This window comes from Zalophus californianus, chromosome 1 (assembly GCF_009762305.2).
Source record: "Zalophus californianus isolate mZalCal1 chromosome 1, mZalCal1.pri.v2, whole genome shotgun sequence".
Classification (NCBI taxonomy): domain Eukaryota; kingdom Metazoa; phylum Chordata; class Mammalia; order Carnivora; family Otariidae; genus Zalophus; species Zalophus californianus.
Genome location: NC_045595.1, coordinates 1,548,186 through 1,569,867, shown reverse-complemented (window position 1 = coordinate 1,569,867; position 21,682 = coordinate 1,548,186). Strand labels below are relative to the sequence as shown.

Below are 21,682 nucleotides of genomic sequence, written 5' to 3'. Positions count from 1 at the left end.
TTTCCCTGAGAGTCTCCTCCCTCCAGCGCGTGGCCTGGTACATAATAGATGCTCAATAATGCTTTCCTCCAAGGGCCCTGAGGAGCAGGTATCAGGAGAGGCCGGTTTCAAAAGGGAGACACAGAAGCTCAGAGAAGGGAAGTGACCACCCCGAGGTCACACAGCAGGTCCGTCGTGACCACTTCTCTGTGCAGTGTTCTAGGCTGGTCACGGGGGTGGGGAGCCATGAGGGAGGGCTGCCCACATCATCCTTGTGGACCTCTCTGCGGCCAGGAAGGGAGCCGCCCCCCACCCCCGGCCTGTGGGGGGCCTGGCCTACGGCCTCCTGAGATGCAGTTTCTGGGCCTCCAGCCAACGCGACAGTCTGGGAACAGAGCCTGCTTGAGTCACAGGTGGCTGAGCGGACGCCAAGCTGCCATCGAAGCAGCCAGGAAGATGCAGCGGGCAGGGAAGATGGGTGGGGGGGAGAGTACAGGGTTACACGCCAGGGCCGAGGCAGCTGGGCCCTCCGCGTGCCCCTCCCTGGGGACAATGTCATCTCCCAGCCTCAGTTTGCTCATCTGTGAAATGGGAGTGGGGCCGTGAGTGCAGCAAGCAGCCAAGGGCCCGTGTTTAAAAGGAGCTGAGCACTGGTGTTATTAGCACGATGGGGGAGAGGGCGCCCCCACCCCCGTCCTCTGCCCCCGTGGCCCCCAACTGTAGTAACCTCCACCTGCCCTGCTAGACTCCACGGTGTGCGCCCCCTTAATGCGGCCATACTCACCCCTGGCCAGTGCGGGGCAGGCCCTGTCCTGGAGGTTAGAACACCCCACTCCTAGTCCCATGTCTGCCCTGTCTAGCTTCCATGCAGGAACCACCGTTTCCCAGCCTGGGGCTTAGAAGTAGGGACCCTGCAACGGGGCCATTCCGTGATTCTCAGATGAGGAGGCCCCCCTTCCAACTTGAGCTTCTCAAGCAGAGGGACACCCACAAGTCCCCAAACTAGTCACAGTATGTAAAAGTAAAAGGCTCATTCTTCCCCCAAACAGTCACTGAGCACGCCGCTTGCTGCCACCAGCTGAGGGCGCAAAGGTGGGAAAGCCCAGTTACTCAAACAAACACAAGTGATTACAAACTGGCCAAGGAAGGATGAAGGCAAAGGCATCCCGGGCAGAGGGAATAGCAAATGCAGAGGCCCTGAGGCCAACGGCAGCACCGTGCGCTGGAGGAAGAGCCCGGGGCCCTCCCTGGGGAAGTGAGGGGGAGGGTGGGAGGCAGGGGGATGCGGCAGAGCCAGGAACACGCGCTGCCTTTAGACAAGATCCCGAGGGCAATGAGGAGCTATGGTCGGTTCCGGAGCACAGAGGTTCAGTCTCCTCTGGGGCCCAAGTGGGGAGCTGGCTGGAGGGGAAGGGGCTGTGGGGCAGGCGTCCAAGAGCCAGGTGGTGGAGGCCTGGCCTGAGGACGAGGCAGCGAGGAGGGGGCCGGACCCGGAGCGGCCCAGTCAGGGCGTCCCGGCCTTTCCCGCACCGCAGCCTCCGCAGGCCCACCGAGGCCCTGGCCCCAGGGGTCCTCAGACTGGCGCCGACGCGGGCGGGGTGCGCACAGACGGCACGCGCTCCCGGCCTCCTCCCGTCCCTGCCCGCCGCCGGGGTGCGCGTCCCGGCACCTGCGCGCACGTGGCCCCGCGCGCCCCGCTCACCTGCGGCCCGGGCGCCGCGCACCCAGCGAGCAGGCGGCGCGCACGGCCCAGCGCAGCCCCGCGCGCCCCCGCCCCGAGAGCCGGGGAGGGCGGCCGGGCACGCGCACGGCGGGGGCGCGCACGGCGGCCCGGGAGGCGGCGGCGGCTCGTGTCGGCTCCGGGCGGCCCCCGCGCCGCAGCCCGCGCCGTGTCCGCGGCGGAGCCGCCCAGGTGAGTGGCCGCGCGGGCCGGCGACCCCGCTCCACCCGCGCCCCGCAGCCCCCACCCGCGCCCCCATCCTCGCCCCGGGGGCGCTTGCCCCGCGCTCCCCTCCTGGGCGCATGGCTCCCCGCCAGGCCCCCAGCGCTCCCCCTGGAAACTTTGGGGGCCGCTCCCCACGCTGGGGTGCCCCCTCCCCTCCACTGGGGCACTGAGGAGCGGGGAGCCGGGTGGGCGTCTCTGTGGGGCAGTAGGGACGCCTGGAAGAATGCGCCCCCTTCCATGGGGGAAGAAGGGAGCCCTGGCTTGGTGGGGGGGGGACGATGAGGATAAAGGCTTCATCCCCGCAGCGGGGTCTGGTCCAGCCGGGAAGTGCCGAGACGTGCCCGGCAGGGGAAGGGGGCGTTTGGGGTCCGCCCCAGGACGGGCTCCATCCCTGGGGCTGGGGACAGCTCAGCCTGGTGGGGAGGTATTTGGGGGCATAGGGCTGAGCCCTCTGCGCTGTGGGCCTCTGTGTAAGCAACACCAAAGATGCGGTGAGAAGCTTCTCTCCATCCCCTGAGGCTGGGCCTGGGTGCCCCCAGGGCCTCTGGGGCTGGCCAGTGAGGCCACTGAGCCCCATTCAACAAGTTGCGGGGAGGGGGGGTGTGACAGCACCTTGTGCCTTGGTCTGGGCCCAAGGAAAGACCTGGTCCTTACTTTGGAGAGCACCTTAATAACTAACTGGTTTAACGTGTGCTCTGGGCACTAAAGACAGGTACCCCAGCCCCCCAGCTCTGAGGTTTGGGCCCCATTATTGAATTATTAACAAGCAGACACTGTGATTCTGTGTGTGTACAGAGATGGTTGAGAACCTCTTGCTGCTGGCGGGGGGCTGGGGGGGGGTCTGGTGTGACATGGCAGCAGGCGGAGGGAGCATTTGGGACTTGATGGGGGGACCTCTGGGCCAGCAGGTCTGTGGGACCTGGATCAATCCAGGAGGGCTCCCTGGAGGAAGTGTGGAGGCTGGGAAGGGTGTGACGTGTGAGTGACAGAAGGTGGAGGACACAAGGTCTCAGTGTGGATGAGGTGGTAAGCAAGGAGGGGTTTGTCTCTGTCAGGAGTCTCAGCCGAGGCAGGATCTGGACTGGAAGAGCCCACGGGCTGACCCCGCAGACGCCGCTCCTGCACTCCACCTGGACGACATGGGGTGACAGCAAGGGACTGCCAGCCGCGGGACGGGGGTTCGGAAGGGCTAAACCCAGCGCTGTCATCCTGGCTTTCCTTCCATTCCGCGTCCCAGCTGGTGACTTGTGGCATAGGGGAGCCGCTCGCCGGCCTCCAGGGCTGAGGCCGACGTGAGCGCACATGGCTGCGCGCTGGGCCCTGGCGTGGTGCTCGGTGCCCCCACTGCCCTCGCGGCAGCCCTGCCCTGTGCCTCCTCAGCCTCGGTGTGCTCTCCTGTAGAATGGGGGTGGCTGCTCCTAGCCGCCCCCAGATGAAGCCCAGGATCCGAAGGTGCCTCACTGAGTGGGCCCAGAAAGCCGATGTGAGGCAGAAGCTTGATTGCTCTTCCCCCGTGCTGTCATTCCTGGGCACCCCTGAGTCACCACCTAGTCACCAGGTAGACAGCCTCTCAGGGGACTCTCCAAGCAAAGCTTGTCCCAGATGGGCCCCAGTGAGCCACCCACCACCACATGTCAACCCTGGGCCTTAGAAGGGCACCCTCTGCCCTCCAGTAGTGCTCTGGAATTTAATGGAAAAGAGTTGGCATCAGACCCATGTTCAGATGTTAACTCTTAAGCTTACCGATGCTAGGTGAGCTGGATCACTCTGACCCTCGGTCTCTTTTTCTCCAAATGGGCTTTGTTATTCCCACTCTCAGGGCTGGGCTAGCGGGTGAGCAGCCACAGTATATGGTGGGCATTCAAAGAGTGGTTCTAGATCTAGAAGGCTCTCTGTAGAGGGCAACTGGCAGTGCCCGTGTGTAGGCTGGCAAGGAAAGTGGGTCAGGAGGCCCCCAGCCCCCCAAAGGGTTAAGGGACTAACAGCAGACGGAGGCTAATTAGGGCTTAATGAATTGTCATGGATGAAAGCCCCAGGAGGGCCTGGATCTAGGACGAAGGATGCACCAAGTGGGGTGGGGGGGTCGGCAGTGTGTCCCCAAAAGCAGGCCTCAGAGGGCCGGGTGCTGCCGCAGCTGGGCCCCCCCCTTCCAAGTCCATCTAGAAGCTTAAATGGGGGATGTTTCTAGGCTCTGCCAAACCACGCTCCTCTAGCTCCCTCCTGCCCCCATTGTGGGGGGCGATGGGGGTCCAGTGCCAAGCTTCCACCATCTCTCACCTCCCCTGCGCCTCCCCATGGGTTCAGCTGCTGCCTCCACGGGGGCCTGGCTGGGTCTTGCCCAAGGGAGCCTCCAGCATCCCCTGGCCTGGCAGGGGCAGGAGCATGTGTCTCCTGTGGCCTGGCCTGGGAGAAAGCTCGCTCAGAATAGAGCAAGTGGGTGGAAGGCGCTGAGGGCCTGGCCAGGCTGCCTCTGCTCAAGGGGAGGGGCCCGGGTACCCCAGCCACACTCTGCCTCCACCTTGGGTTGAGAGCTTTATAGCAAATTAGCCCTGGACAGTTTGGGGTGGAGGGGAGGAGGGGTGTCCATTCCCCAGGTCTCTGCCATGATGGACAGATTTCGGGGCCCCTCCCCAGGTGGGTCCCCACAGTTACGCTGGTGCTGGTGGCCGACTCCATGGCGAGCTCGGCCCCTCGCTTCTTCCCGGCCCCTGGAACAGGCACACAGCTCCACAGGGGCCTCAGCCCCCCCTCTTCAAGACTGCGTGAGTCTCCCGGGGCCGCTCTCACAAACCGCCACCATCTTAGGGTTTAAAACCTGGTTCTCTGACAGTTTGGGCTAGAAAGTCCCTAAAACCCAGGTGCGGACAGGGCTGGTCCCCCCGGGGGCCCCAGGGAGACCCGGCCCGTGGCCCCCCTCATCCTCGCCGCCAGCAGCGCAGGGTCTGCCCATCTCTGGGACTCCCACCCTCTGCCTCCCCCTCGGGAGGACCCTGGGCGCCCTGGGCGTCAAGGACAGTCTCCCCGTCTTGAGGTCAGCTCATCGTTATCCTTAATTTCAGTGGCATACTGCATCCTCATGGCCACATAGGTGACAGGCACAGGTCCCAGGCATCTTCGGGGCCGCCATCCAACTGTCCGCACACCCCACTCTCTCTGTTGATCTTCCCTAGCACGGTCTGCATGTGGCCTTTTACCTCTTTCTTCTGTTTATCACCCGTAGACAGAACGGCAGGGATTTTGTCTCTTTTGTTCAAAGCCGTTGCCCTCAAGAACTAGAACAGCACCTTGTACTCAGCAGGTGCCCATGAAGCGCTCATTGAATGAATGAATGAATGAATGAATGAATGAGGTGAAGCCCTGGCTAGGCTCAGAACAGGGTGGAGGACTCAAGGCTCTTGCCCCCAGCCAGCACCCAGGGCGGACTCTTCAGGAAGGAGCCTTCTCTACAAAGCACGTTCTTGGCTGACTCCCTGTCTGCCCCTCCTGCTCCCATCAGCCTGGGGAGGTGGTTGCAGGTTGCAGGAGGGACGTGGGGGAGCCCCTTTTGCAGAAGGGAACACCAAGGCTCGGGGCATGGAGTCTCCGCCCAAGGCAGTCGGGGCGGGCGCTGATGGGACCTGGCCATTGTCCTGCTCCAGGTCCTTTGCTGTATTCACGGGGCAGTACTGGGCCCCAGAGCACCCAGCTCCGTGCACGCTGTGGGTGGAGAGAGGAAGAAGGTGTTGCCCGCTCTCCCGACATCATCGGGCCGGCAGGACGGTCCAGACTCAGGGGCTGGGGGGCGACAGGATCCAACCACACAGAACACACACACCTTCAGACTAACACGCAGGCCTTGCAGTCTTGCTAAGAGCCCCTCCTGACTGCCCACTGCTCTCAGCCTCGGCTCCCGGGCCCTTGGTGGGGTCCAAGCCCTGTGTGCTCCTGCCCTGGGCCAACTCCGGCTCCCAGCCCCCAGACGCAGTCACACACCGGGCCACCAGCCCCTCCGGTCTGCACCTCCAGCTCCAGGCTTGTCCCCACTCCAGCCACTCGGCTCCTGCAGGTCCCTCCACCCAGAACACCGTTTCCCGGACCGTCGCCTGGCTGACCACCCCTCCCATTCAGGTCTCGGCTCAGAGAGGCCTCCCCAGGCCATGCTGGACAAAGCATCAGACCGTAACAGACCCCCACTTTTCCCAAACCCTCTACGTCGTGTGTTCATTTTCATGATTCTTGTCTGCTTGCTCACCCAACACGACACTCAGGGAGGGAACCAGACACAGAAGGCCACACAGGGTGTGAGTCCACGTGGGTGACACGTCCGGAACAGGCTCATCCGCGGACGGGAAGGGGGCTCGTGGGGGCCGGAGGCTCGTGGGGGCCAGGGGGTGATCGCTGATGGGGACGGGGTTTCCTTTGGGCTGACGGAATGTTCTGGAATCGGATAGAGGTGAGGGTTGCACAACACTGTGAATGCACTAAAAGACACTGAACTAAAAATTTGAAAAGGGAAAAATGTGCCCGTGGGGGCCGGGCACCAGTCAGGACCTGGCACACGGTAGCTCTCGGGAGGAGAAAGGGACGCCCAGAGTGTGAGTGGGTAGCGAGCCGTCTCCATGCCCCAGCCCAGGCCCGCGGTGACCGACGACAGCCTTGTCATAGCAGTGAGGCTCTGTCCTCGAAACACATGTCATCCGCCCACCCAGACGCCGGGGCCGGGCCAGTCTGCCCCCGTGGGATTTGCCCTGCGATGGGAGGAAGAGATTGTGGCCCCCAGCCCCCAGTGCCGTCTTGTCCAGACTCAGGGGCTGGGGGGCGACGGGATCCAGTACCGTCTTGTCCATCTGGCACACGGCGGGCTCCTGGGCCCGCGGAGCGCGCAGACGTCATGGTTCTGTGGAGGACGGGGCTCTCCTGACCCTGGGAGAGCCGTGGAGAACAGGACATGGCATCCTGGGCTTGAGCATTGCATCTGCTTGTCACCAGCTGTGTGGCCCTGGGCAGGCTACTTCCCCTCTCCGGGCCTCTGCTTCCCTGTGTGTAGCACAGACTGATCATCCGCCGATTTCCTCGGGGGGCGTCAACTGCATGCCCGCTATGTGTCAGACGGGGCTCTCACCCGGAGCGACCTCGCCTCCTGTCTGGGGACACCTGTGGTGGCCGCGACCGGCCGTGCTCCTGGCATCGAGTGGGTGGGGGCCGGGGATGCGGCTCAACCCCGCGCAGTGGCCGGGACAGCCCCCCCAGAGAACGACCCCACCTCTGTGGCGGTGGTGCGGGTCTCATCTGACCCCCCACCCTCCAAGGCCATTCTGCAGGTGGGAGCACTGAGGCCGCAAGAAGGAAGAAGGTCTGCTGAGTGCTCAGGTGCGAGCTGCATGCAGCGGGTGGGCGTCGGCAGGAGATGGAGAGAGCTGTGTGGAGGTGGGGCTGACAACCCTGCCGCTGGATTGGCTCGGGGTGGGGGGTTGCCGTGATTCCTGCATGTGCAGGAGGGGTGGAACGGGGCTCCCCGTTGCCAGGGCACTACAGCGCCCCCTGGCCCCGACAGGTCAGGGATGCGGCCGGGTCGCCCCGACTGGAGCTCAGGGGAGATGTGCTGCCCAAGACAGAAAACCGAGAGTCATCAGCGGACGGATTTTGTCAGGGACACGGGAGGAGAGGCCCCAGGCGGGTGCCAGGCCCCCGGGAGGGACGGAGGGTCTGGAGGTGGGTGCCACCTCCCCCAAGGCCACGGCCCCAGGGAGAAGGGAAGGGGTAGAGAAAGGGGAAGAACAGTGCCCTGCTTTCCCTGTCGGCTACCGCCCCACCACAGGGCCTTTGCCCGCACTGTGCACTCTGCCCGCGTCTGCCCGGCCCACCTGCCAAGAAATGGGTGCGGGGCCCTAAGAACCCTGCGGAAGCAGGACGGGAGTCCAGACCTCCACCCCGATGGGAACCCCACGGCGGGGCCCAGGGTCAGGACCCAGGGCCGCTAGGGTCCCTCCCTTGCTCGCCGCACCCCTGGCCCCCGTGGAGATGACAGGGCCGCGCCTGAGGGAAGGTCGGTGGGCACGCTGGGCGACAGCTGGAGCAGCCCCGCGGGGTGCCGTGGGCCAGCTGCGCTCCCATCCGGGGGGGTCACCGTGGCTCGGGTGCCCTGGGACAGGCAAGGGACGCGGGCGCGGCGCTCCGCAGAGGTCACGACGTGCCGCACAGCTCAGCGTCCCCAGCCCGTCTGCGGCGGGCAGCTGGGCCCTCGCAGGGCCCACCTCTGGTCGCCCGAGTCCTTCCTTCCTGGTTTTGTCCCCATCCGTGTTCTGTGGCAGCTGTTTTGTAAGAATTCTCTCCAACGGAAAAACAGCCCAAGAACTGTACAAAGCCCATGTTCGCGTCTTGCCTGAACCGCAGGGCCTCACCCCCCGGTGTCTGCGGGCGCCCGCCCTTCTCGCGCCGCCTGCCCAGTCCCCTCGCCCCTCCGTGGGGCCTCCGCTGGAACATCCCTCTCTTGGTAAATCGGGTCTGGCAATCCCCTCGGCACGCCCACCGTCCCTTCCCTGGAGTTTTGTCCGACTGGAGGCGGGAGTATCCACTGAGCTTCTTTCTTATCCGTCGGCTCCAGGAAGGAGCGCTCTCTGTCTCACATGCCCGGTGTCCCCAGAACCCGGAGAACACGCTGCACGTGGCAGGTGTTTGTTGACTGACTAGTGGACCAAAGCGGTGAATGAGGGGAAGCCACATGACCGTATCTCTGAGGTGATGGAAGTAGGTTCAGTGTTATACTCAATAAGAACCGTTCCAAAATTACCCCTGAAATGAACAGATCATCCCTTGTCAACTACACTCAATTAAATTTTTTTTTTTTTTTAAGTGCAGCAGAAGCAGAGCGGTGTTTCAGATTATGTCCGGGCGCGCTGGCAGCACCCCCCTCCCAAGAGGGTCCTCTGCACCGCCGAGGTGCCGTGTGACTCAGTGTCCCCATCTGGGAAGGGAGGGCGATGGCAGGGTGCCCCCCGTGTGGTGGTCGGGGGGGTCCAGGTGGAGCCCCTGCCCCAGGGCCTGCCGTGTGCGTGATGGTGCTGGTGGTGTTCACGGCCCAGCCGCCGGGGGGACCGGTGATAAGCAAGAGTTTCGATAGCATTTAGAGAGACTAAGATGGGGGCACCCGGCTGGCTCAGTCGGTGGAGCGTGTGAGTCTTGATCTTGGGGTCGTGAGTTTGAGCCCCACGTTGGGTGTAGAGCTTACTTTAAAAAACAGAGAGTGAGGGAAATAGACTAGGGTGGGGACTGTAGTAGAGAGAGTCACCAGGGATGTGACACTGGGGGCGAGACCCAAATAGTCAGGGAGAGAGCCATGCAGGGAAGGTGTTCCAGGCAAAGGGAACATCACGTGCAAAGGCCCTGGGGCAGGACCAGGCCTGGCGTGTGGGAGGAACAGCCAGGAGGCTCCGGGTGGCTGGAGCAGAGTGGGCGAGGGGGAGAGAGGGAGGAGGGGAGGGCAGGGAGGGGACGGGGTAGATCGTGCCGAGGCTTGGGGGCCTAATTATATTCTAGAGGGGGGTGCAATTCTCTGCTGCAGAAACAACAGACCAGGCAAGGAGTCCGTGTTTGGGGCTGAATGGTACCACCCATTCCCTCCTTGGGGCGAAGCCAGAGAGGCCCCAACTCCCCCCGAATCAGGCTGTGCAGGCCCTGTCCCCAGTTCCTGGGGCGAGGACAGTTGCCCCTGGCCCACAGGGAACAGCACAGGCTGGGCCAGGGACCTGGGAGTAACCTCAGAGTCAGGGGCAAGTTTAAGGTAGGAAGTCGCCAGACGTGTGAGATGGGCAGCTGAACAGGGGACCGTCCGCTCCGGTCTCTTGCCCTCCCCTGGGACCCAGCCTCCCCACGCAGGGCAACAACATGGGCAGAATGACCTAGAAAATTGGCCTCGGCAGGAAGTGTGCCTTGGGGAAAGGCTGTGTCCCTGCGATGCCCAGGTCAGAATTAAGGACAGGCGCAGAGGGCACAGCCGGCCGGCCCGCCACCCCCTCACACAGCCTCCCTCCCGTTCCCCGGCTGGAGGCCCGCTGATCCTTGGTTTCCGCGTGCTGTGAGCAACTCCCTTCCCACCACTCCCGGGGCTGTTCCGTGGGCTACGTGAAATCCCAAGCATTTGGGGGGGGGGGCGTCTAGAATTCAGTTTGGTGTTTCGTTTCATTTTATTTTGCCATAAATAGGATTGTGCTGTCTGTAGCAGGCTGGCTACCCAGATGTTCTCATTCCCCCATCTAACTGAGTCTCAGCTGTCTTCCCTCGGCTGGTAGTGGGAGCCAGATTTCCACGATAACCACGGATTATTTGATCCCCTTATTTGATCCCCTGCTGATGGACACGTAGGTTAGTTCCATTTTTCCTCCATATAACTAGATCTCAGCTGTCTTCCTCTGTTGATGCCTGGGAATCTCGATTCCACAGCAGACATGGGCCGTAATTTAACCAATCCCCTGCTGATGGACACGTAGCTTCATTCTAGGGTTTTGTTTTGTTTTGTTTTGTTTTGTTTTGCCATTTCTAATGACACTTTAGCAAACTCAGGTGTCCACGGTGCCGTGCTCCCTCTCAGGTCTCCAGGGGGGATCCTTCCTTGCATCTTCCAGCTCCCGGTGGTTCCTGGCGATCCTCGGTGTCCCATGGCTCACAGCTGCACCCTCGGACCCACTGTCTCGTGGCCTCTGCTGTGTGTGTCTGTGTCCACGTCTCCCCTTTGTATCAGAACACCAGCCATGGGATGAGGGCCATCTGACCCCAGGGTGACCTCGACTTACCTGGATGGCACCTGCAAAGTGCAGACTCCCCCCCCCCCCCTCAGTTACACAGGATTCATCTCCAGCATGAGCTACCCCGGGTACTCGGGGCTCTGTGTGTATTCATGGGGGGATACTTGGGGGGCTGCAGCTGCTAAGAGGCTGAGAACAGCTGACCAGCTAGCGGGCAGCCCCCATCCAGCTGCCATCTGGCTGGACCCTCCCCACCCGCACCCCACCTCGACCCCCAGGGTCTGGGCTGCAGCCAAGCAGAGTGGAGGGAGGAATACGGGGTGGCGGGGCCAGCAGGCTCCATGCCACACTCCACCTGGCCCCCCACCCTCACCGCCTGCACTCACTCCTGCCTGAGGGCCTTTGCACTGGCTGTTGCCCCGACCTGGGACTCCCTTCCCCAGACACGGCAGGCACTTTCCCGATCATCCTCTGGGTCTGCATTAGCTGCCTGTGGCCATCACGACAAAACACCACAAATGGAGTGGCTTAAAACAACAGAGACCTATCCTCTCCCGGTTCTGGAGGCCGGAAGTCTGAAACGGGGGTGTTACAGGGCCATGTCCCCTCCGAAGCCTCCGGGGAGGATCCTCCCTACCTCTTCCAGCTTTTGGTGGCTCCGCACGATCCTTGGTGTCCCTGGCTTATAGACACGTGAGGTCAGTCTCTGCCTCTGTCTTCCGCGGCTTTGCCCTCTGTACATCAGTGTGTGTGTCCATGTCCCTCTTGTTATTAAGGACACCAGTCCCTGGATGTGGGGCCACCCTACTCCGATAGAACCGCATCTTAACTGGTCACATCTGCAGGATCTTGTTTCCAAACGAGGTCCCATTCACAGGTACCAGGGGCTAAGACTCGAACATGGCTTTTTGAGGGACGCAAGCCAGCCCACTGCAGGGTCTCAGCTGAGACGTCCCCTTTGCCAGTCTGCGGCCACGCGCCCTTCCACCCTGGCCACCCATCCTTCCTTCCAGAGCCTCTCGGGTGCGTCCTGGGGACTTGCTGTCGGTGTGGACTGAGCTCTGATGTTCCCCAAGCAGGTGCCAGGTTTCACGCACACTTCTAGGCTCTGAGGAAGTCGAGGTGATGAGAACAAAAGACCTTGGAGTGGTTGCAATCCACTGGGAGGAGACAGACAGTGAACAGGGTTTTAAGCTATGCCGTAATTTCATGTGGTGGTTGGACCGGTGCAGACACATAAACAGGGAACTAGGTGGGTGGGGGACCCGGGAAGGCCTCTGGGGGCGGCCAGCAAGAATATTTAGAACACTGGTATCTCCCCTGGGAGGGTGTGAACCCCAGGAGGGCAGGATCTACATCTGCCTTGTTCTTCAGTGTATTCAGAGCCTGGTATTCAGTAGGCCCTCACTAAGTGTTTTTTGGGGGGCGTTGTACCTCAAAATTGTACACTATATTTGTAAAGTTCTTCTCCAGTTCAATAAATGTTTTCTCTTGCAATTTTTTTATTGAGATAAAATTCACATAACACAAAATTTGCCCTTTTAAAGTGTACATTTCGGTGGCTTTCAGTAACCATCAGCACTATCTAGTTCCAGAACATTCGGTCACCCCAAAAGCAACCCCGTCCCCATCAGCTGTCACCTCCCCCGCCCCTCCCCAACCCCGGGCCCCCACGAGCCCCCTTCCCGTCCGCGGATGAGCCCATTCCGGACGTGTCACCCACGTGGACGCACACCCCGTGTGGCCTTCTGTGTCTGGTTCCTTCCCTGGGCGTCGTGGGCTCGGGGTCCGTCCCCGGGGCCGCGCGTGTGGGCGCCTCGCTCCCGTTCTCGGCCGCGGGACCCTCCCGTGCGTGGCGGACACGCTGTGTGCATCGGTTCCTCTGCTGATGCCCGTGTGAGCAGTTGCCGCTTTCTGGCCCTTAGGAACGCTGCTGCCGCGAACGTGCGTTCAGTTCTCTGGGGCGCTGGGCCCGGCCTGGATAGACGTGTCTCGTGCGCACCGCTGGGGCGGGGGAGGGGGGCGGGGCGCCCCGCGTGCTAATGCCGCCCCCGCCCGCAGGTGCCCACGAGGATGGTGGCGCGGCCCTAGGCCCAGGCTCCGCACCATGACCTGCTGGCTGTGCGTCCTGAGCCTGCAGCTCTTGCTTCTGCCCGCGGCCCCGCCCCCGGCCGGCGGCTGCCCGGCCCGCTGCGAGTGCACAGCGCAGACACGCGCCGTGGCCTGTCCCCGGCGCCGGCTGACCTCCGTGCCCGACGGCATCCCGGCCGAGACGCGCCTGCTGGAGCTCAGCCGCAACCGCATCCGCTGCCTGAACCCGGGCGACCTGGCCGCGCTGCCGCTGCTGGAGGAACTGGACCTGAGCGAGAACGTGATCGCGCACGTGGAGCCAGGCGCCTTCGCCAACCTGCCGCGCCTGCGCGTCCTGCGCCTGCGCGGGAACCTGCTCAAGCTCATCCCGCCCGGGGTCTTCACGCGCCTGGACAACCTCACGCTGCTGGACCTGAGCGAGAACAAGCTGGTCATCCTCCTGGACTACACCTTCCAGGACCTGCACAGCCTCCGCCGGCTGGAGGTGGGCGACAACCACCTGGTGTTCATCTCGCGCCGGGCCTTCGCGGGGCTGCTGGCCCTCGAGGAGCTGACCCTCGAGCGCTGCAACCTCACGGCGCTGTCGGGCGAGTCTCTGGGCCACCTGCGGGGCCTGGGCGCCCTGCGGCTGCGGCACCTGGCCATCGCCGCCCTGGAGGACCAGAATTTCCGGAGGCTTCCGGGCCTGCTGCACCTGGAGATCGACGACTGGCCGCTGCTGGAGGAGGTGGCCGCCGGCAGCCTTCAGGGTCTCAACCTGACCTCGCTGTCCGTCACGCACACCAACATCACCGCCGTGCCGGCAGCCGCGCTCCGCCACCAGGCCCACCTCACCTGCCTCAACCTGTCCCACAACCCCATCAGCACGGTGCCGCGCGGCTCCTTCCGCGACCTGGTCCGCCTGCGCGAGCTGCACCTGGCCGGCGCCCTGCTGGCCGTGGTGGAGCCGCAGGCCTTCCTGGGGCTGCGGCAGATCCGCCTGCTCAACCTCTCCAACAACCAGCTGTCCACGCTGGAGGAGAGCACCTTCCACTCGGTCAACACGCTGGAGACGCTGCGCGTGGACGGGAACCCCCTGGCCTGTGACTGTCGCCTGCTCTGGATCGTGCAGCGCCGGAAGACCCTCAACTTCGACGGGCGGCTGCCGGCCTGCGCCACCCCGGCCGAGGTCCGCGGCGACGCGCTGCGCAACCTGCCCGACTCGGTGCTCTTCGAGTACTTCGTGTGCCGCAAGCCCAAAATCCGCGAGCGGCGGCTGCAGCGCATCACGGCCGCGGCGGGCGACGACGTGCGCTTCCAGTGCCGCGCCGAGGGCGAGCCGGCGCCCACCGTGGCCTGGGTGACGCCCCGGCACCGCGCCGTGACCGCCGCCAGCGCGGGGCGCGCGCGCGTGCTCCCCGGGGGCACGCTGGAGATCCAGGGCGCGCGCCCGCAGGACAGCGGCACGTACACGTGCGTGGCCAGCAACGCGGGCGGCAACGACACCTACTTCGCCACGCTGACCGTGCAGCCCGAGCCGGCCGCCAACCGGACCCCGAGCGAGGGCCGCAACGAGACGCAGGCCGCCGCCCGCTTCCCGCTGGACCTCACCACCATCCTGGTGTCCACCGCCATGGGCTGCATCACTTTCCTGGGCGTCGTCCTCTTCTGCTTCCTGCTGCTCTTCGTGTGGAGCCGCGGCCGCGGGCAGCACAAAAACAATTTCTCGGTGGAGTACTCCTTCCGCAAGGTGGACGGGCCGGCCGCGGCCGCCGGGCAGGGCGGCGCCCGCAAGTTCACCATGAAGATGATCTGACGGCCCCGGGCCCAGCGCTCGCCGCCCGCCCGCCCGCCCGCCCGCCCGATGACCACCTATGCATCTCCCGGACGCGGCCCCGCGGCCGGCTCCTGGCAGAACTGCCCCCGTTTTTTTGTACAGACACGACCACAGGACTGTTTTTTCATCAGGACTCATCTTTTGCATAGTTTCTCAAGCATTTTCTAAAGGTTTCACTCTGTCTTCCTGCCCCTGCTGTGGTCGCTGAGCGGGGGGGAGGGTGGTGGGGGAGCTCGGAGACCCCACAGCCCTCACCGTGGGTGGTGGTGGTTCACACCCCAGGGCGGGGCAGGGGGGTGGTACACAGCTGCTGCCCCAGGGTCCCCCAACACCGCTCACACCCTGAGGGACCATGGCCTACATCCAGGACATGGGGGGGGGCTGCCCAGCCCCCAGGGGAGGCACACCTGGACGCCCCACACCTCTCATCGAGCACACAGGTGTTCAACCCAGGACACACTCTTGGACACACAGCTCCAAAACAGAACGCACACACACCTCTACCCAGCTGACCATAAACAGGTGCCCCAGGCTGCAGAGCCCACCTCGGGCACGCAGGGCTCTCGTGAGAGCACAACGCATGCCTGACACATACCCTGCTCACACTCAGGACACACCCAGCTCACACCTGGGACACACACATACCACACTCGAGACACGCAGCACACATTTGGGACATCCCCAGCTTACACTGGGAACACACTGGGCTCACACCTGGGACACACACAGCTCCCAGCCAGGACATGCTCAGCTCACACCCGAACACGCAGTTCACACTCGAGACACACACAGCTTAGACCCAGCTGACGCTAAACGCGTGCCCCAGGCCGCAGAGCCCACCATGGGGACCCAGGGCTCTCCTGAGAGCCCAGCTCACGCCTGGGACAAACAGCTCACACTTGGGACGTGCACAGATCACGCCTGAGACACACTCAGCTCACACCCAGCTCCTGCTCAGCTGGCCATCTCTGGGGGAACCTCTGGGGCTGCACTAAGGTCTTGCAGAGCAGGTACTGCCCAGCACACGGCATGCTAGCCCGTGCCCCTGTCCCAGACTTTCCCCCACACCAGGACCCACTGGCCCTGCAGGGCGGGCTGCCCACTAGGAGAAGCCATCTCCCCCCGCTTCCTCTGCCACCCCCAATAGCTACCGTTTGCTTGCTCTGCCCACGCCCCTGGGACCCGCTGCGCATGTGGGGAATGAGGCCGGAGAGTGTGGCCGGTTCTGGGGGTCCCCGTTCAGTGCCCTACAGGGGCAACAATGGTGAACAAGGCCAGGACAGGGTGCAGGCTGCAGGGGGATCTGGACCTGCGCTGTTGGGAGGAGGTGGTAGGCGCACCTCGGTCTCTGCCACTTTGGGGCAGAGCTAGGGCTGGGGAGTAAGGGAGCACAGGCAGACGGAAGCTCGGGTTAAGGAAGAACTTCCCCAAGGTCACTGCCCTGTGACTCTTCAGTTAGTGAGTTCCCCATCACTGGGGGTAAGCAACAGGAGCTGACGTTTTACAGAAATCTTCAGACACCACACAGCGTCCATCCATGACCCTGCCTCTCCCAGGCGGTTTATTGCCCCCACCATCCACCTGGGCCAGATGACAGGGTGTCGTTGGAGGAAGGGGCACAGGAAACGTGGTGGGGCCCCTAGACCAGAGAGGAGCTTGGCCGCCCACCAAGCAGTTAGGACAGTAGTCTTAAGGACCTCGTAGGAAGGCTGGAGACCAGGTCTGTTCCCGCCCAGGTGTGCAGTTGTAGCTGATGACTGAGAACCACCTGGACCACTGGGGTCCCCATCCGTAGCATAGGTCTGAGGTCAAAGCCACTGCTGCATGTATATAGGAGGCCAGGTCCACGGACGGGCTTGATGCCTGACCTGGATCCCAGATCCTTCAAGACCTTTCTGAGAGGAGCCAGAGAGACGGCTGGGCCAACCCCGGGGGTTTTGAGCACAGGATCCAGACGGAACTCCGGAGGGGATGCCAGCCCTCCTGCCTGCGCTGTGTGGCGGGAAACGTCGGGAGGCCCTGGTCTTGCTCCCACCCGCCTCAACCCCACTCGTGCTGAGAGGCGTAGCGACAGCTGACGGGGTGTCCTGTGACCCCAAACTCCACCCGAGCTGGGCAGAACCGACTGGTTTTCCCCCTTCACATCCTCCTGACCTTGGCTGCCATAACAACCCCAAAGGCCCCTCCAAATGACATCCAAGTGCCTTTAGCATCACCAACAATGGGAGGGGTATGTTCTCAGCAGCGTCAGGACTCGCAGAACGGCAGCGCATTGGGATCTCCCGCCCCCTCTGCTCACCCCCCATCCCAACTTGAGCCAAGACCCCCTCCAGCCCCCCCAGCCCCCTCCTGCTGTATTTGGTTGGAATCCAGTAAAAATGAAGCTGATTTAATAACGGACTTAAGGGTTGTTGGGTCTTTTGTTTTTTTAGTTCTCATGGGAGGAGTGGGGGCAGGAAGGAGTGGCTGCCGGGGTCCCCAGGGGGAGCCGTCTGGTTCCAGCCCCAAAGCTGGCCTGCGTCACGGGGCGCTTGTGGAGACAGAAGGACCTGCGGTGATGACATTACAGGTCTTGCTTCGGGGGCACCCATGCTGTTCCCGGTGCTGTTCCTCAGCTACCGGTATTAACTCCTTTCGGGCAGGTAAGAGCCCTGAGAGCTGGGTTCTTTTAGGACCTCACTTTACAGATGGGCCAAGGGGAAGTCAGGGGATGGAGGGCATTTGCCCAGAGTCCCCAGCTGGGGGAAGGTGGGGTGCTCCCCGCTGTGCTTCCTCTCTCCAGGCTGGGGGGTCTCCCCTCTTCTGGGGGGGTACCAGCAGTCTCCCTGCTTCTGGAGGCTTGGGAAAAAAGGCAAGCAGCTTCAAAAATTTATTTATTTGTTTGTTTATTTGTTATTTGAATCATCTCTACCCTCAACGTGGGGCTTGAACTCACAACCCCAAGATCAAGAGTCACACGCTCTTTTTTTTTTAAAAGAAGGAATTCTTTTTTTTTTAAAGATTTTATTTATTTATTTGACACACAGAGAGAGCGAGAGAGAGAGAGAGAGAGAGAGAGGGAGAGAGCACGAGCAGGGGGAGCGGCAGGCAGAGGGAGAAGCAGGCTTCCCGCCGAGCAGGGAGCCCGATGTGGGGCTCCATCCCAGGACCCTGGGACCATGGCCCGAGCTGAAGGCAGCGGTTTAACCAACTGAGCCACCCAGGCGCCCCCCACATGCCCTTCTGACTGAGCCAGCCAGGGGTCCCCTAAGAGCAGGCAGCTTTGAGGGGCACCTGGGTGGCTCCGCGGGTTGAGCCTCCGACTCTTGGTTGCGGCTCAGGTTGTGATCACAGGGTCGTGGGATTGAGCCCCACGTCGGGCTCCCTGCTCAGCTCGGAGTCGGCTTGGGATTCTCTCTCTCCCGGAGTTTCCATCTGGCCCTCCCTTACTCAGGGGCACTACTCTCTCTCTCAGCTTTTAAACAAAGCACTTCGTCCGCCCTTCCTGGAAGGAGGTAGGCCGAGTCAGAGCGGTCAGCAGACCCCGGCCCCAGGCAACGTGGCCAAGGGTGGCCTCTCCCGTGCCGCTCAGCGCCTCTCTGTGGGCCTCGGGGTCCCCGTCTGAAGAGTGTCCTTTCCCGCCCTGCAGGAGACAGCAGCAGGACGGGGACGCTTCAGGCTGTGGGGTGACCCCTCCGTGCCTGATTTCAAAGAAGCCGCCGGGCGAGGATGCCGGCCTCGGGCGAGGATGCTGGTTCCCGGCGAGGATGCTGGCCCTGGGAGCCTCCCTTCCCCTGGTCCTCCCACAGCAAAGGGAGGAGAAACCCGCCCCTCGGCCGGGGCTGCCCGGCTCCCTGGTTCAAACCGGGTGTGAGACCCAGGATTTCCTGAGTCCCATTCCGGTCTTGGGGTGGGGCTGAGGGGTCCTCCTTCCAAGGCCCAGCTGAACGGGGACCCAAACCAAGGAGGGGCCGCTCACAGGGTGTCTGTGGGGTCCCCCCAGAACACAGGACAGCACGCCTGGGCCTGGGAGGGGGGCGCTGACTATCCCTGCCTTGATTTCCCCTCCCAGATGGAGCTTCCTCCAGTGGGACCCTCACACCTCGCGTCTCTGAGCCCCATCTTCCCGGCACAGACTGTCTCTTCCAGGCCCTTCCAGGCAGTGCCCCCCACCCCCGGGAGACCCCGAGCCGTGCACAGGAACGCCCCGTGACGAAACTGAGATTTATTAGTTGACAGTTCTGGAGCTCAAAAGTCTAAAATGGGTCAGCAGGGCTGGTCCCCCCCGGGGCCCCCAGGGAGACCCGGCTCCGGCCTCTTCCTGGCCCGCGGCCCCCCTCCATCCTCACCGCCAGCCGCGCGGGGTCTGCCCGTCTCTGGGACTCCCACCCTCTGCCTCCCCCTCGTGAGGACCTCGTGAGGACGCCAGGCCCCCCGGGAACCCAGGGTCACCCTCACCTTATCTCGTTAGCAGCCTCAGTTTCCCCCACGTAACAGGTTCATAGGTCCTGGACATGGACACCTTTGGGGGCCATAACTCTGCCCACCACCAAGACGGGGGCATTTTTCTCAGGAAGGCCAGTGTCGTGTGGAATCCGCGAGCACCCCGGCCCAGCAGGACGCGCAGAGGCTGACCCCAAGGCGGAGTGGCCGGGAGGGGCAGGCCCGGGGCGACTCCCATGTGGATGGCGGTGAGCCAAGGCAAGTGGTCCTCACTCCTGAGCCCCAGGGGAGGCCTGTCCAATGGGGCTCGGCGGGGTGCTGGGCACTCTGCTCTCCTCTCCTGCAAAGGCCTCTGGGAGCACTCCCAGGAGAGGCCAGCCTGAGGCAAGCAAGGGATCCCCGGGCAAGCCCCACCCCCACAGCCACCCCGCCCCATCCCAGGTGCGAAAGTCCCTGGAGATGTCACCCCAGGTCCCAGCCCGGCCCGTCTGCTCACCCCCAACGCCCCCACCCCCGCTTGGCCACGTTGCTGCCATGGCAGGGCGGGGCCCAGGCTGGGGCGAGTGAGGCCCTCCCCTCAGGCACAAAATTGGAAGGGGAAGGGCGCCTGGGTGGCTCAGTTGGTTGAGCGACGGCCTTCGGCTCAGGTCATGATCCTGGAGTCCCGGGATCGAGTCCCGCATCGGGCTCCCTGCTCGGCGGGGAGTCTGCGTCTCCCTCCGACCCTCTTCCCTCTTGTGCTCTCTATCTCTCTCTCATTCTCTCTCTCTCTCAAATAAATAAATCTTTAAAAAAAAAATTGAAGGGGAAGCCCAGAACTCAGTCATCAAAATCAACATCCCACAAACAAAATGAATTCATGTCCCAGATCCACAATGAACAATAATCCATCTCTTAAATAAAAATAGGATCTGCCCCGGCAAGACCCTGGCTGGCCCTGTTTCTAATAAAACATCATTTCCCTAAACAGCTGGGCGGCCCACGGCCCTGGGAAGCCAACTAGGTTTCTTAAGTCTCACGTGGAAATGTTCTTTATCTCGATCACGGAGTGCGGTTTTTTTGGCCACATCTTAACATTCTGTGCCTGAGGTGGGTGCCTGGCAAGCTGCGCCCCAGTCGCGGGTCGGAGCCGGGAGCTCACCGGGGGGCCCCGTGGTCTCATGACGGGCGGAGCAAGGCTGGTGCTCAGAAGGGTGTGGGCAGCCAGGGGGCGCGTCTGGTCCCACCAGGGACGGCCCCGGATTTGTGGAATCCGTCCCCTGGGCTCGTCTTGGAGCCCACACCCTCCCGTCGTGAGGTTCACAGGGCACCCCACCGATGACAGACGGAGAGGGTCAATCCTGTCGGTTCAGGAAGCTGAGTGTGGGGAGAAGGGAAAATGTAGGGTCAAGTTACAGAACCTCACGCTGCAATTGCCTTGAGCTCAGCCGGTCCATTTTTCCCCAAATGTGGCAGGGGACCCGTGTGGAAGATGTTCACCAAGTGGCTTAACCTGCTTCCCCGCACCAGGGGCCTTGGGTAGGGTGGGGCACCCAGCAATGGCCCCAGGGACCTATCACTGTGCCCCGCCCGGCCGAACGACCCCACAAGGATTCCCTACCCTCTCTGGGCTCACTGCCCCGGAGGGAAACGGCAGCGGCAGGGAGAGAAATCCAGCCCCAAATACTCTCCAACCACAATGCGAAGAGGCCGTTGCAACCTTGCCCGCGTGGGATGCCGTGGTTTTCCCTTCACGTGGGGGAGAAGCTGCATTCGGAGCTGGGGCGCCCTTCACGCCCGCGGCCCGGCCGGGCAAGCCTCCAGCCCAAACACAGCTGCAGTTTCAGCATCTGGTCCCCTGGATTTCACCTTTTTTGCTTTTCCACGTGTGGCAATCGTAGACCAACCGTCCCAGAGCTCAGGCGGGCGCTTGCTCCTGAGGCCCCGCCCGGGGTCCCTGGCTGGGCGGGCAGCGGGCAGGGGGCGCTGGGGGCTTCTCAGCCAACCCCACAGAAGGGGAAGCGAAAGCCACAGAGGAAAGAGCCACCTGGGGCCATTTCTCTGTGCCCGGTGGCTGGGGCCCCCTGCCCTCGCCGCCCCCTCGTGCGAGCTCTGGGACCATCGCCCCTGCCCCCCCCCGCCCCCCCCCCCCCCCGTCTTGGCCCAGGCCCCGCCCTCTGCCTGGAATGCCCTTCCCATCTTTGAGGGAGGCGTCCTTTGCGGGCAGGCGGGAAGCCTGGCCTGGGGAAGTGATGCACAGAGCACCCCCTCCCCTGCGGTCTGACAGTTGCGCGGCACTTCCGGGTGGCCGCAGGCCACAGGTCAGCCTAGCGGGCCAGGGGCGGCAGTGCCCCGGAGTTTCACCCCAAGGCTGCCGCCGCCCCCGGTCACTCCAGTCCTGCAGGTAGGGGCTCCCGGAGGGGTGTGGTGGGGCGGGGGGCGGGCAGAAGCAGCGCCTCGCAGAGGTTGGAGTGAAGGGGGGGTCTGGGTGGGGCCGGGGGCCAGGCTGCCGAGCTCTGGGAAGGAGCCCCCCCCCACCCTGCACGGGTCCCTGGGGGCTGTCGTCGGCCCCCAGCTGACCCCCCACCCCGGCCCACCCTCACAGCTGGACATTCTATTCAGTCCATGTCACAAAAGCACAGGGTCCTTCCCACTATCCTGGAAAGTTGAGGAGTGATGTTCCTGCCTCACCCATGAGGAGAGGAGCCCAGAGAGGGCGACACACTGTCC

At 63.3% G+C, this 21,682-nt stretch overlaps 1 protein-coding gene across 1 annotated transcript; it reads left to right on the top strand.

Annotated features, from left to right (window-relative positions):
- Positions 1 to 1,804: 1,804 nt before the first annotated feature.
- LINGO3 (leucine rich repeat and Ig domain containing 3) lies at positions 1,805 to 16,944 on the top strand. The gene is made up of 2 exons (XM_027582565.1): positions 1,805 to 1,891; positions 12,706 to 16,944. The coding sequence occupies exon 2, from the start codon at positions 12,752 to 12,754 to the stop codon at positions 14,528 to 14,530; it is 1,779 nt and encodes a 592-aa protein (XP_027438366.1). The 5' UTR covers positions 1,805 to 1,891; positions 12,706 to 12,751; the 3' UTR covers positions 14,531 to 16,944.
- The last annotated feature ends 4,738 nt before the right edge of the window (positions 16,945 to 21,682 follow it).

Excerpts from the sequence above, each read along its gene's own strand:
- LINGO3 (XM_027582565.1), top strand. The coding sequence starts at position 12,752 with ATGACCTGCTGGCTGTGCGTCCTGAGCCTGCAGCTCTTGCTTCTGCCC.